A 15,630-nucleotide genomic window follows, 5' to 3' on the forward strand; every position below is an offset into this window, starting at 1 on the left:
CGTGGCACTTCACTTGAACAGCCTAAACTGCAAAGAAACAGTCAAAGTAATATTAACAGACATTGTTCATACACTTTTTTTTTCTTCAGAACCAATGAAATAAATACTTCATCTAATTTTAATAAATGCTGTCTCATAAGATACACCATGAACTCCTTTTCAGATTAGTAAGCAATACTTTGTGTGACATTTGGATGAAGTATAATGATTAAATTTTATGTACAATAATTCTTAGGATTTTCTGGAAACAATAACTTGCATAACATCCTTTGATTTTGGTAGCTATTACTATAATCACATTTTTCATACACTGAGTGATACAAAGAACAAATTATATACACCTTTCAAGCACAGACACCTGAGGATGATATGTTAAACCCATTTAGGTGCACTTGTAAATACACCTCAAAAACTTCTCAGCATAAACAAGTCCATCCAAAGGCACTAGGAGAAAGATGGTCTCAAATAACATAGAAACCAGTGGTTGATTATTCCTTTTACAGAAAATGCAGGCATTGTTTAATTTTGTTGCAATAACCAATTTTTCAAAGCAGTCTTTGTCTCCAAAGAGATACACATTGTTCCACAGTCTCATGTGCTTATAAATCATATTACAGTTACAACTGATCTTTTACAGATTTATCTAAACACAGAAATATGAAGTAATACAAAACATGACAGGTGAAAAAATTAACTCACCCACTCCAATACCTGGGGAAAAAAAAATTCCACGGTTTGATTTTCCTCTGATATTTATGGCATCGTTGTTCAACTCTCATTTGTTTTAAGGAGCATTTGTAAAATTGAACAATCACAATACTTAGAGCCTGCCATCATTGTTATAAATTTAGTATATTATGCTCTGGGATCAAAATATTTTCTCCATTTGAAAATAACCAATACCACTTTAATAAAAAATGCTGCAGCCTGGGAAAACCTTATGTGTCCACCTTTTCACTATCTGTTTCAGCAAGACCATCATAAAATAAAGGGAGAGATACAGAAGATGCAGTCCATGATTTATCTAGCTTCCTAGCATCATTTTCATGAAGCACTGATGCAATCAGACTTTCCTTCTCACGTGCTTCCTCAAAGACAGCACTGTTAGAACGTTTATAACTGTATAAGAAAGATTTCTTTTTAAAAGTACGCTCCATCAAATGCTTCCTGAAGGCCCTTTGAATAATAAGAGCTGATACCTCCTCTTGTTTTCTTTTAAGGGTAGAAGTAATTGGCTTGTAAGAAATTTTAGATGGATTGGCAGCCATGAATTTTTCTTCCATGTGTAATTCAAGACCATCAAAATGTCCAGATTCTCCCAAGACCCTTTTAGTGAAAGCAAGCAAGATATCCAAGCAGTGGATCTTATCTCCACTAACTATAGGGAGGTCCATGGATATGAGCTGAATTTTATTGGGCTTTGGAATGCGTAAGGGCTCTGCCAGAGCATCTGCAAAGTCTGAAAGAGCAGAATATTCAATGAACTGTGTTGCCTGAGGATCAAATTTTCCCCAGGTCTCATAAAACATATCAAAGTCATCCTCGGAAAGAGGATCTGTGCTTTCTTCAGTGGCAACACTGAAGTTCTCTAAAATGACAGCTATGTACATGTTTACAACGATGAGAAATGATATAATGACATAGCTTACAAAAAACAATATACCAACCTCCTTACTTGCGCAATTTTTTTTCTGTTCATCTGTTAAATTTAAGTTTGGAGCACATGAATCAGATCCTTTTAAGATAGGGAGCAAAAGGCCATCCCAGCCAGCTGATGTTGTAATTTGGAAGAGACAGAGGATGCTGCTATCAAAGGTTTGAAAGTTGAAAAGGTTGTCAATCCCACCTTCCCAGCCAAGACAGGCAAAGTTTGTCATGCCCACAATGGCGTAAATGAACATAACGAGGAAAAGCAGAAGACCAATATTGAACAGTGCAGGAAGAGACATCAGTAAGGCAAAAAGAAGAGTTCGGATTCCTCGAGCTTTGCGAATTAATCTCAGGATTCGGCCAATTCGTGCCAAACGGAAAATTCTCAAATTTGCAGTAGAGAACAAAGTCCTAAGGCCTTTAGAGAGTCCAATACCTTTGAAATTAAAAAGAAAACAAAATGTTATCAAGTCATATCACTGAAACACCCTATTTATGTCTATTCTGTTGTCTTTTATTCTTCAGGTGTTCAAAGTTGCAACTATCGTATTACGCCACTTTCAACAAAACAATTATCAGTACTGCAATTGCTTTAAAAAGAGCTTCATAAAAAAAAGATAAACCTTTAAATAATAAAGAAATATCAAGATTACATATATTTTGGAAACTGTTTCCTCCCAGATTTCTGTAATTCAGACAATGAAATTACACATTGCCCAAGTACTTAAAATCTTTTAAAATCCATTCAGCTCCTGTCCTGGAAACGATGGGGCTTGTCTTCTAGCTGCCATTGTGCAGGCACACCGTCTACTAGCCCAGGGAACCCAAAGCCCCATCCAACCTGGCCTTGAACCCTACAGGGATACAGGGGCAGCCACAGATTCTCTGGGCACCCTGTGCCAGGGCCTGACCACCCTCACAGAGAAGGATTTCTTTCTAATAGCTAATTAAATCAATCTTTTCTATTTTCGATTCAAATTTATTTTTAACTTCAACTTCCTTTTATGACAGTTAATGCAATTATGTGTAAATCAAAAGCATAAAAACATTAAGACAACAGTTTAAGTACAATAACTTAGAAAATTTGCTATTGCACTAAATTCCTATTCTGTTAATTACTTAGTAAAACTCACACTTTTAACAGAAATCGAAAACTATCCATTTACCTTTTAGTACTCTTCAAAAATATAAGGGAAGACAAAAATATATCCTTTTAGAAGAAATCACATATGGTTCGAGAAAGTTCAATGGATCTGGAATTTGTTTATCAGATATACGTGTATATTTCATACTGAAATTTGGCTTAGTATTGGTAAGACACATTACATCATCTAATAAGGATTGATACTTACTAACTAGTGAAATGACCACAACAGCAAAATCAAATATGTTCCAGCCGCTGGTGAAGAAGTAATGTCTTAGGGCTAGTATTTTTATTACACATTCCCCAGTAAATACAGCCACAAAAAAATAGTTGATTTTATTCAGTATCTCGCTGATGACCTTTTCGGTATTGTCTGCCATCATAACGACCATATTTAGACAGATGAGGGTCACAATGGTAATGTCAAATGCTTTGTGTGATACTATATCAAACAGTAATCCCTGGAATGCATTCTGTTGAGAGAATAAGAACAACTACTTAATGGTACTTCTAAGACCCAGGATGCATTCAAATATTAATCAGTAATTTGTGCTGCTGAGAAAGAGAATTTAAGAGAATATAAATATAACAATAAGCTAAGAGAAGTATTTTTATGTGGTTTCTTCACACCTTCAAAGAAAATACTAAGTACTTGTGTAATTATTTCTAGGTATCGTGAAACCACATTTCCTTAGGAAAAAATTATACAGCAGGAAAACATTCAGAATACATTGTGGCTGCTCTTTGAATACAAATGCTTATTGAAGCAGATATTTTAGGATGAGAAATTCCAATTAAAATGTCATAAGCAAAAATAATCTCTGAATAGTAACTATGTGAAGCCAGACCTGGAATTAAACTTAAGAAAGTATAAGAAACAAAGTATATCATCATGTAAAAGTAAGTAACAGCCATGGGATATGTACTACTCACTATTTATTCTCACCTGTAATAACCCAATCTCGTCTCAGAAACAGTATCGTGCAACTGAAATAACTGATATCATGTTACAAATAGCAAATATTTAATATGAACCTTTATAAATGGGTTGTACATTCAAATAAGTGATAAGTAGGCTTTAAATTTCCTTACATTAATACCCAGGAAGAAAGGCTGCATTAGATGGAATTAGGGAAAAGAGAGTAAAATATAAATACTACATCAAATGAGGAAGATGATGTGCTCTAACATGACGCTTATTTCCAGATGCCTGGCTACTGAGTTTAAATATGGTCACCATCTCTTTATCTCCTATAATATTCTACTTAAGATGGTCTCACCGATGGTCTTGGAATGGGTTTTTGAGGTTTCTTGGATCCAAGCTTTTTTAGAGCATTATAGTACTTTTTCTGTTCCTCAGTCAAGAACAGATCTTTTCCACCTAAGTAAAGGGAAAGAGTACCGTTGTTCAGTTGAAGTTTAAGCAGTCAACTAAATAAGCACTGGCAAGCTCATATATAAAAAAGTAAGCTACAGCTGTCGTAGTGGGATCTAAGAGCACAGAGACAAAATATGCCTTCATCATTTCTCCTATTCCCATTGTTCTTGGCAAAGATGTACTGCAAAAAGCTGACTGGGTTTGATCATGAAGGTCTAGACTAAGTGGTGTCCCTGAGTCAGCTTCCTTAAGTTGAGAGGCTTTCTGCAGTTTTAAAAAGGTTTTTCATATTTTTAAAATGACATAAGACTCATCAACAAGTAAAAAACTATCCTTTTATATTTTTGGGAAAGGTAGGAACAAAGTGTATTGCTGGACTAGCAAATACATGGAAGATTATAAATAAGCACTTTGGGACAGAGTTCCTGGTGGGTTCTTGATAATGAATATCCAGTGCTCATCTTGTTACCATCTACACCACCTGTATTACTCAGCAATCACTCTGAACACAGTATATTGAATTAGTGTAGTACTTATCTTTTTCCTTTGTTGGTTAAAATTGCTGATAACCACTCCAATGAAAAGGTTCAGCATGAAGAAAGATCCAAAAATAATGAAAATCACAAAATACATATACATGGCTAAGAAAGCTTCAAACTTTGGCTGTTCACCTATCTGTTAAAAAAGTATCAAAACAGAAAAACAATATTGGTAAAAATTGGATGATCACAGCATTGTTATTTCCATTTTATAATAATGAATCTTTTTATTGTCAGGAGACATAAATTATTTCTACACTTATAACATTTATGTAAGCATATATAACCTTTATTTAAGTGTAGAACTGTCTTGTTTCATCTTGGTACCATCAAAAAGATGTATAGCCAAATCCAGCTCAGAATAAACATGATGGTGAATTGCCATCTCCTGGAATGCTATCCTGGACAAGAAGCTGTTTTAAAAACAGCTCATTATGATCAATCCTACAAGGAATGATCTTTTCAATTCACAGCTATTCCACTACATTCAAGAGTACAGCACTTTTATGAATAAGTAAAGTGCAAATTAAATTAAATACAGAAAAGTTGAAACACACTGTAGTAGTGAGAGAGTAAGAAACAGCACATGGAAATGGGGAAGAAATAAGAAGGATTTCTAACAAAGGGAATAAAGCCTCCAGAAATAACTGCTAAGGATGCATGTCAGTTTAATGTACACATTTTTAAAAGAAGGAAATTTGCTTCAGAGGCATAGACCCTCCGAGACCTCCTGAAATCTGTTCCTAAAACAGACTTGTCCAAAACTTGCAACATCTTGCTCTCTGAAGTCTTGGTATAGTAGGTTTTTGTTTGGTGTCACTTTTATTTTGAAGTGGTTTCTGTTGTTTTAATTTTTTTACTACTTTATTTGCTACTGCAAGGATAATTCACTGTGTAGCATTCATTGAAGCATTCACTTGCTTGTATTTCAGACTTGACATTGCAAACAAAGCTGAAAAATTAACTGTACAGGTAGAGAAGAAGGAAAGGCAAAAATTCCAAAATTTCACTTTGGTGACATACCTGACGTGAATCCACTGCTGCATACATAATATCTGTCCAACCCTTAAAAGTTGCCTGAAAAAAATGTGTTATTAAGATTATTGTCACTAAAATAAAATGTTTAAAAAGGAAGTAAAGCTAATATAAATGTATTAAATGTTGTAGAAAAGCGACCTAAAAAATCATAAACTCAGAGAATGGTTTGGGTTGGATCTCAAAGATCATCTAGTTCCAACCTCCCTGTCATGGGCAGGTACACGTGCATAACTTCCAAAGTCTGGTTTGGAAGTATGATTCACTGGAGTTTAGTGAATAAAAAGCAAAGAATATTTCCTCAAAAAACCCCAAAATGCCCCAAACCACCAAACAATTTGCCATGAATCTTGTGAAATGTGTTTTAAAGTTAAATTGATTTTTTTCATAAATACTTTGCTTTTTGAAAAAGCAGTAAAAGTTTCAGCTTAACTATCAAATATATCCCCAAAAGAATAATGAACATTTCTAAGAAAAGAGCAAACGATTACTTTCCACAACTTTTAGCAACTCCGCAGAATCACAGAACGCTTTGCAGGATACAAGACAAAGAACATGATCTAGAGAAAGAGACAGGGATAACAGTCACTTGTAAAAATGCCTTTCTCTCCTTTGTTGTATTGGGAAGATCAATAAATTAGCATCACAATGCTTCATCAATTATACAATAAAAGAAAATATATCATCCACTCTGAACTGACTGTTACTAAAGAAAGTGAGAATCAGACTTAGTATGCTGTGGGGAAACCTCATTGCAGCCTTCCAGTTCCTGAAGGGAGCAGAGAAGCAGGAGGGGAATCAACTTTTTAAAAGGGTAGATAATGGCAGGACAAGGGCGATGGATTGAAGCCAAAGGAAGGAAGGTTTAAATTGGATATTGGGGGGAAGTTTTTTACAGAGTGGTGAGGTGCTGGAACAGGCTGCCCAGAGAGGTGGTGGATGCCCCATCCCTGGAGGTGTTCAAGACCAGGTTGGGTGGGACCCTGGGCAACCTTGTGTAGATCCAGGCCTGGAGGTTGGTGGCCCTGCCTGTGGCAGGGGAGTTGGAACAATGTGATCCTTGGGGTCCTTTCCAACCCAGACCGTTCTATGATTCTATGATTCCATGCTAATGAAAATTAAAAGAAAGCTGGAAAGCTATGAAACACAGTGCTTGATTTTAACAGATGGTAGCAGATGCTAAAGTATTCTTCAGAAAGAACCGAGCAGCTTACAGATAAGAAAAAACATTTATGGAAGTTAAAAACTTCCATAATTTCAGTGAGATAACAGAAGCCTAGTGGTGCCCATCGTTGGGTAACCTCAACACACTTCTTGAAATAAAAAAAAACAAAACTGAACATGTGTTTGTAGAACTTACCACTTGGAGCAGAGCCAAGTATCCCATTGCAACATTATCAAAGTTTACATCGCTATTTGTCCACGTTCCATTGTAGTAAGTACAATTTTGTACGTTATCAACTAGACTGATATTTCCTTTCTTCAGTACGCACTTGGAAAACTTTTTTCCCAGCAATTTTACTCCTGCAATGTTAAACAGGAGCCAGAAGACAATGCAGACGAGCAAAACATTCAAGATTGAGGGGATAGCTCCCAAGAGTGCATTCACAACAACCTTAAAGAAATAAAATTAATGAAAAGAATTAATTATTCACATTCAATAGAACATCTTCCAAGAAAACCACTTATGTTTCTTCTTCTGTACCTCTCACAGATTCTCACACATATAAAAAATAGTAGATGACAAATTGAATAACTATATATACATCCTTTTCTGTTGATAAGTAATTACAAATGGTTCCTATTTTTTCAAGAATTTTTTTTTTCAGAACAATTTGCCAGACGTGCTGGATGAAATTTCTCTATTTCTAAGATAAACCAAAGAATGAGTTTCAGAAAAGTACAAAGTATAAAAACATTCTTGTTTATTTTGTTCTGTAAAATGAACTGAAATTGGAAACGTGGAGAAGTGTTCCACTGTTCATATTCATATACACAATAATTCTTTGTGGTAGCACAATATAATTCCATTTCCTTATTTCACTTGTATTTATAAATTTCTTTGGAAGTGTTAGGTATTATTTCAGAGTAGCATCCACACGTTGTAAGTGGGCAATCTGAACCATTTTAATGCCATCAAGTCCCACAATAGATATTCAAGTTGTAATTTTCACATAAACTTCAAATGCAGCTATTACACAAATTACATGCACACAGCTCCCCCACCCCCAAAATACCCTTACCTTTATCCCTTCAAATCTTGACAAAGCTCGTAGGGGCCTCAATGCCCTAAGAGTTCTGAGAGATTTCAGGGCACTCCCAGAGGAACAAGGAGACGTGTCTTTGGAAACAGTATTTAATCCCCAGGAAGCAAATGATAGCTGTGTCCATTGAATTGAAACTGAGATTATTAAATGGTATAGAAAAACCTGGTTTATTTGTGTCAGTAGACAACCATAGACTGAACGTTATGGTAACTTTGACCAGTAACTCAAATGCAGAAAATACATATTCAAAGTTCTTATAATTTTACTTCACTCTTTCCTGCTGTTTTTCAAATAATGGAATACATTCATTCTAATTTGAAATACTTATTTCCACTTTTTTTCTCTTCTTAAAAGCAGTTAATATAATATTTTAGAATGCTAGTCTAACAACCCTATCGGTAACTACAATATTTCCATACACAATGAGACCAGAAAGGATTATTCAGGTATGTTATTCCCATTTTCTGCATAGTTATTCTCAGAAGTGTATTCACTTCCTTCTTCTTTGAATTGAAATTTCCTAGTCATTCACAACTTTCAATGCTCTCTAATCAGAGGACATCAAACACCTATTTTGATGTTTCCAGAAGTCAGCTGTTTAGATGTCCTTATTTTAAAATATTTAACTTCAGTATCTTCCCAGTGTATTGTTGGCAAAAAAAAATATTTTTATATGGCAAGATTATATTATTTAACTCTATCTGAATTCAAAATAAATATGTATGCATTAAATACTGCACCTCTTCCACCTCACTACTGATGATCTGGACAGGACTCTGAGCAACCTGATCTAGTTGAAGATGCCCCTGGTCATTGCAGGGGGTTGGACTAGATGACCTTTAAAGGTCCCTTCCAAGCCAAACTCTTCTATGACTCTATGATTTCACCATTTCTCTTTATAGCTATATAAACAAATGCTGGGATTTCTTTGGTTGCAAAGAAAAACACATTTTGTTACATGTTTAAGTTTCTGGCAAATGATTTTTTCAACAATACTTTTAAACAGTACTTTTCAACTTGCTTTACCATATCAATTTCTTCCTATTTCAAGAAGCAACTTACTTTTTTTTCCATTTACAAATGCCAGAGCTGCCAAGAGCTTCCCATTTTTCTATTGTTTTAATTAATTTTATTTTTATATCTGAATGCTATTTGCAATCTCTTTGCTACACTCAAAAAGTTTTTTATATCCAGCATGGTCCTTTAAGACAGTGACACTTAATAAAATTTTCTTAACCAACTTCTGATTATTACCAACAATTTGCATTTAAATTTTTTGTAAAGTCTCCTTTGATTGCAATTTTTTTCAGCTTTTGGAAACGGTATTTTATAGCTATGTTTATTCATAATCAGATTTAACATGTAGTCCTTTTTATAGAAAATATCAACATTCAAAAATGTAAGACAATCTGAATATAATACTTACACATACGATGATGAAATCAAGCCAACACCAGGCATTTGTGAAATAACTGTACAAACCATAAGCTACCCATTTCAGAAGCATCTCCAACAAAAATACATAGGTAAATACTTTATCAGCATACTCTAGGAGCATCTTCACATTTTTTCTCTCCTGCAGGTGAATATCTTCAAATGCCTGGAATTTCAGAATTCATTTTAAAAAACATTTTATGGAAAATTATTTTTAATTGCACAAAAATACATTTTGGCTTGCTACAATTATTCCCTATTAGATTATGGGCAACAGTCACTTAGTTTTACAAGTGAAAACTCAAAGTTAAAATAACTACAGTCTCATTCTCAGGTTGGTTGAAAAATCCCATATTCTTAAATTGCTTATGCTCAACGATGCTTCAAAAAGTATCTGATGAGGGTCAATCGTGGCTACCAAAAATCTTGGCTTGCAAAGTTAGTGGTCAATTTTGAAGGTGATCATCTAAAATTCCTCACAATAAAGCCGGAATTAAACATGTTAACCACTGTCTTTCAGACCTAGACCTTCCAAAGGAGTCATACTAATTAGGTGGCAGAGTTGTAATACAGATATGAAAAATGATTACAAACACCTTATCTGGCACTGCTTGTTCCTGGAGTTTCACACCTTCACACCGAAATCCTGACAGTTTTGCAAGAGGACAACAGTATCTTAGAAACATCAAAGTTCTCAACATTATTGCTTTATTATTTTGCACTGGGATACCAACTACTTCTGTGTTCAATTTATCCAGATCCTATAGTACATTAAGTAATAACTCAGTATCCTTCCTTCTTTCAGTTTGGTTCCACATGAGTACAGAGAAGACCTCATGGGAATCCCAGGGAGTTCCCTTGGAGATTTTTCCATGCAAATTTTAAAGCAGACAGTTCACATCTGTGGTTCTGTGCACAACCTAAACTTACTGAACACCAAGCAGATTTTATTTGGAAAATTGTGATATCTACCATAGAGATAATTTTCACACTAGTTCATATTCCTTCAGCAGTACCTAATGTTTTATTTACCAAATTACTTCCAGTAGATTTCGTGAATATGGTCTCAAACCAAACAAAACTTCTCTGATTCTTCAGCAGAAATGGCTACAGAGTAGTATTGAAACAATAAGTCACTTACTAGTTTACTGCCATCTTCACTTTCAGATTCAATCATGTTAAAGGCTGAGTGACTTTCAATATAAATTTTTACTGACCAGTAAACTTGGAAGTACTTTTATTTTTTTATGCTTTCCTAGGTAATTTCAGACCCTGGTTTAGCCTCCCAATCAAGCACACAAATGTGTGAAGGACTATGTTTCATGATGAACTATGAAAACTATGATTCTATACATTTAAATATCTTATGGAAGTGGAAGAGAGCCTTATAACTTCCAGGGGATATACGTTCATCCCTGGGGAATGAAATGTGAGAGAAGAAGAAATAAATCAAATATAATATGATTCTTTTCCTTTGCTGACAAGTCTCCTGGGTTCAGCAAAACCACAACACAACCATAAATTCAAAAATTGAAAAATTAAATTAAATTTACCAGTGCTGCACTGCTCAATATGATCATAAAAATGATAAAATTTTCAAACCAGTTATGTTTAACAATTCTGAAGCAGGTTTTTCTAAAATTCCACCAAGTTCTGCCTGGAAACTTAGTGACATCCACTACACAACACGGGAAACATTCAACACAACCTGAAAAGAGAAAAACCAGCATATTGGTTCCATGGAAAATGTGGACACAGTGAAACTAAAAAGCATAAAACATCTTAACATGAACAACTACAGAACATTGACACACTAGACAATGAATGTGTTGTTTTAGCTAAAGGGTGATGCTGTGGTTGAAACAATCTAAAGTGAAATAACAGACAAATTTTTCAGGCCAAAATAATCTCTTTTAATAGAGTAACTCACGCAGAGAAGCTTTTGTGCCCACAAGCCCTTCTGCAGAAGGGCCCAAAAATCTTTTTCTTCTATTTAAAAACTTGCTAATTTAACTTCCTTCATTTTTTAAAGAGATATTACCTTACTAGTGGTTTAATAAATTATTATTTTTATGATTATTTCACTCGATTGCACTGCAGAGACATTAAAACTAGATTTTCTAGTCACTGTTTTGCACCAGAAACACATCTCTTCATTAATCTGTAAAGGCAGTAAGATTGAACCATGACAGTCAGTGGAGTTTAAGGAGCTGTCCAGGCACTCAAAGTTAAGTGTCCACACTGGGATAAGCTGCACAGCCCTCTCAATTCCATTAGCTGTATTGACTGGATATTCATTCACTGTCCTAGGAGCTCAAAGAAATTCAGTTGAAGTGCCATTTAAGATGCCAGGTACCAACATACATACCCTAACTGACCTGCTGCTGATCCTTCAGAAGTTTTTTGAGCGCTTCAGCTTATCTACAGGTATCTGATGCCTTGATGTACGACTGAATCACACTACAAAGATGGCATTTTGTTACATAAATACAGGGGGTTAGAACCATTTTAGGCCTCTTCAGATATTTAAAATCTTCTGTGACAGCTCTGCCAGCTTCATGCAGTAGTTGTGCATAATGTCATATGTTAGAAATGCCCATGTTCAGGCTTTCACCCAACCCTTCTCCAGTTCTGTGCTGGCTTCAGATACATTTGTTTGAGTTTTAGGTATATTAACAAGTGTCTCTTGCTTACTTGGAAACATGCCAAACAACTGTCTTTAAACACTGGTTCATTTGGTGTCACTGCAATAAATAAAAGATTCTTACTTTCTGGAAAACAGTCCTTAGGTATTTGTGACTTTTTTTTAGGCTGGGAAAACATCTCCAGAAGAATAACTGGATCCACAGTACTGGCTTCAGAATAGCTACTAACATCACATTTCTGCACAAGAGAAGGATAAAGAAGATAATTTATTTGCTTGTCATTAATAAGACTACCAGAATTAAAATAAATTATATTTATCACAACCCCCCCAAAAAAATCTGCATTGTATACATTATCTTATTATTATTTATTATTATCTCTGATGCTGAACTACGAAAATAAAAATACAAATAATAGGACTAAAAAGGCTAAACCCTATTCTTTCTTTCCATGGTTTTAATTTAATAAGTTTCTTGGTTTCTTCTAGTTGTCTACATTGGACTTCCAGGAAAAAAAAATGCTTAGAAGAGATATTATGCTACAACTTTATTTTAGAGAAAACTCTGATTTCTTCATGCCAGTCCAATTCTCTCCTCATTTTCAGAGGTGTAAACTATGTCTGTCAAATTCCTGAAGATGGGCAAGTCTAGCAGGAAAGAAATGTAGTTATGCTCAATGCATCTCAAATATAGTACTTACTGGTAGTTAACCTACACACCTATGAAACTAGAAACAAACTAGCATAAAGAAAACGGAATAAAGCATTCTATTACCCATAATGTGTAAATGCCACATACCACATGGAAAGGTAAGGCATAAGGATAAGGACAAGACTGAGAAGCCAGGAGGAGGGAGAACTGCCTTTCTTGAAAGCTGTGCTGCTCTACAATAATTTAAGGTCTAGGGAATCTTCAACATAAGCAAAAATGCAACTATTTAAATTCATGAGCAATAAAATCTTTACTTTTTTATGTTGATATAATTAAATCCTGTATAACGAAAAAACCTTCTGGCAACTTTATCTCAATACAGAAAATGCTAAAGCAGCTTGAGTGTTGAAGGTAGCAATCCAGAAAGTTGTGAGATTCTGCTTAATTTTCTGGGTCATTGGAGGCAAGCCATGATTCTTCACCTATTTTTGATGTGGAACTGTGCTGTATTAGAATAATTTCTGTTTCTAGACCAGAAAAAGTATGGTTGTTTTGAGAACCATTTCTAGAGGAGAAATCTTTGCGTTCAAGGATGACAACAAACAGAATTATCTATAAAAATTAATAGTATGTATCAAATATGTTTAAAGAAAATGTGTTTCTTGATTAATTTCCATTTACTTATTTTGCAACAAAAATAATATATTAATTTATACTGTTAGCCATGGCCAAATCTCCATGCATTAAACCTCTAGAGAGATGTACTGTCTTCACAGGGATTATAATTGTTAATTTTTGGCAAACACTACCTTGTCCTGCCGTTGTTGAACAAGAGAACTGCTATGACAATTTTCATCTTCAGCATATTACAAAAGATGATAAAAGATATAATTACCTCTTTTTGCTCTTTCTTTTGGAATGTTTCTGAAAAACCACTTATAGTTTCAGAAGTCCCCGAAATCTGACTGAAGTTGCTTGTACTTCGGCACCTCTCTCTGTGTCTTAATCTGTCTGCCTGCATGAAATAATGCAAATCACTGAATGTTCCACATTTTTCTTCCTGGCTGTCATTCTTAAAAGTAAAAATTCTTTAACAGAATACAAAGCTACAACAATATTTTGCATGTTTGTCTTTTGACAGATGATGAAATTATATCCTTGAAAAGCATGTAAAAGAATGGTTTCTCTCTCAATTTCAAATCCCGTGGTCCTGTGGTTCTACTGTGGAAATGCATCACTCCTCAAGATCTACATTTAGTCCACTGATAGATTCTTGCATCAATGTTCACTAAGTTCTGATGAACTGGCTCAGTAGCCTTGTGTTTCTAGGTAGAGGCAGAAGAGCTGTGATTCCAGACACCGCTCAGTCCTTTTGCCAATACAAATTTCAACAGTACCAGATTCCACTGTAGCAGAACCAAATGCTTATGGACAACATATTTCAAAGAGCCAGAGATTATTCTAATGTGATTTGCAATTTCTGTTTCTAGCAGAACCTGCCCAAAGATATTCTACAAATGATGCTTCCTCTTATGGCCAAAACCAGAAAATGCACCTTACCAGTCCACCTAGACAGTGATCACAAGATAATCCATCCACAAACAGCAGCTGCTTTTGACATTTCTGCTGTGGCATAATACTAGGTAATTGCACTTTGAGCCTGAAAACCTGTCCTGATAGTGGTGTGGTGGTTTGAGCCTTGCTGGAGGCCAGACGCCCACCAAAGCTGCTCTTTCACTCCCCTTTTCAAGTTGTACAGGGGAGAAAATATATATTGAGGGGCTTACGAGTTGAGATAAGGACAGGAAGAGATCATTCCACAATCAGCATCACGGGCAGAACAGACTCAGCACAGAATAAAGGAAAGAAAACATTCTAATTGATGGCACTGCCCTGCACCCCCAGTGACACCAGCATCGGGTGATGAGAAGTGTGACCAGATCTTAAAGCACCTCCACCCACCCCTGCCTTCTTAGCAGACTTCAATCAGAATTTCGCTCCCTTCTTCCCCCTCCATTGTGGCACAGGGAGGGGCAGGGACTGGGAGAATCGGGGTTGCAGTCAGTTCCTCATCAGTTGTTTTCCTTCATAGCCAAGGGTGGGGCATTCCTCACACCCTTCCCCTGCTGCAGTGTGGGGTCCCACTCATGACAAACAGTCCTCCACGAACTTCTCCAATGTGAGTCCTTTCTGTCAGGGCTTCAGCTCCTCACCAAACGCTTCAGCGTGGATCCCTTACATGGTGTGCCAACCTTCAGGCCCAGACTACTCCAGCCTGGTCCCGCTTGGGGTCACAAGTCCCCCAGCAAACCTGCTCCGGCGTGGGTCAGTCTCTTCATGGGCTGCAGATTTTGCTGCCAGGACCTTGCTCCAAAGTGGGCTTCCCATGGGGTCTCAACATCCTTTAGGTTGTTACCACCCCCTCTGGGTTCTCCATGGGCTATAGATGAGATCTCTGGTCCCTGTCATCATCTATGGGCTGTGGGGGGACAGTCTGCCTCACCATCGTCTGCTCCATGGGATGCAGGGGAATCTCTCTCTCCAGCACATGGAGTGCCTCACCCCCCCGTCCTTCTTCACTGACCTTGGTGTCTGCACAGTTTCTTACATGTCCTCACTCCCTTCTCCCAGAAAAAGTGGGTGCTTGCATTTTTTTTCTTCTGAAATGTGATTCGCAGAGGTGCTGTGACCATTGCTGATGGGCTCTTGGTCAGCAATGACTCCGGCATTGAGCCAGCTGATGAGGCCTGCAGAGAGCTTCTGGCTGCTTCTTCCAGCAGCCACCCCCTGCAGGAAGTTCCACCTAAACATGAGAAGGAACTTCCTTGCTATGAGAGTGGCAGAGCACTGGGACAGGCTGCCCAGAGAGGTTGTGTAGTCACCTTCT

General features: G+C 36.3%; 1 protein-coding gene across 1 annotated transcript in view; it reads right to left on the reverse strand.

Moving 5' to 3' along the window:
- Positions 1-938: 938 nt before the first annotated feature.
- Positions 939-15,630, reverse strand: part of LOC311189120 (sodium channel protein type 5 subunit alpha-like) — a gene marked incomplete at both ends in the record, with an annotated part of 38,636 nt that continues 23,944 nt past the window's right edge. Inside the window, 10 exons of the mRNA XM_084260700.1 lie at positions 939-2,086; positions 3,003-3,267; positions 4,075-4,175; positions 4,706-4,847; positions 5,735-5,788; positions 7,107-7,361; positions 7,990-8,087; positions 9,403-9,613; positions 11,001-11,155; positions 12,216-12,330. Coding sequence (XP_084116826.1) covers positions 939-2,086; positions 3,003-3,267; positions 4,075-4,175; positions 4,706-4,847; positions 5,735-5,788; positions 7,107-7,361; positions 7,990-8,087; positions 9,403-9,613; positions 11,001-11,155; positions 12,216-12,330 — 2,544 coding nt within the window. The remainder of the gene's footprint in view (positions 2,087-3,002; positions 3,268-4,074; positions 4,176-4,705; positions 4,848-5,734; positions 5,789-7,106; positions 7,362-7,989; positions 8,088-9,402; positions 9,614-11,000; positions 11,156-12,215; positions 12,331-15,630) is intronic.

This window comes from Gallinula chloropus, assembly GCF_964237585.1.
Source record: "Gallinula chloropus genome assembly, chromosome: 2".
Lineage (NCBI taxonomy): Eukaryota > Metazoa > Chordata > Aves > Gruiformes > Rallidae > Gallinula > Gallinula chloropus.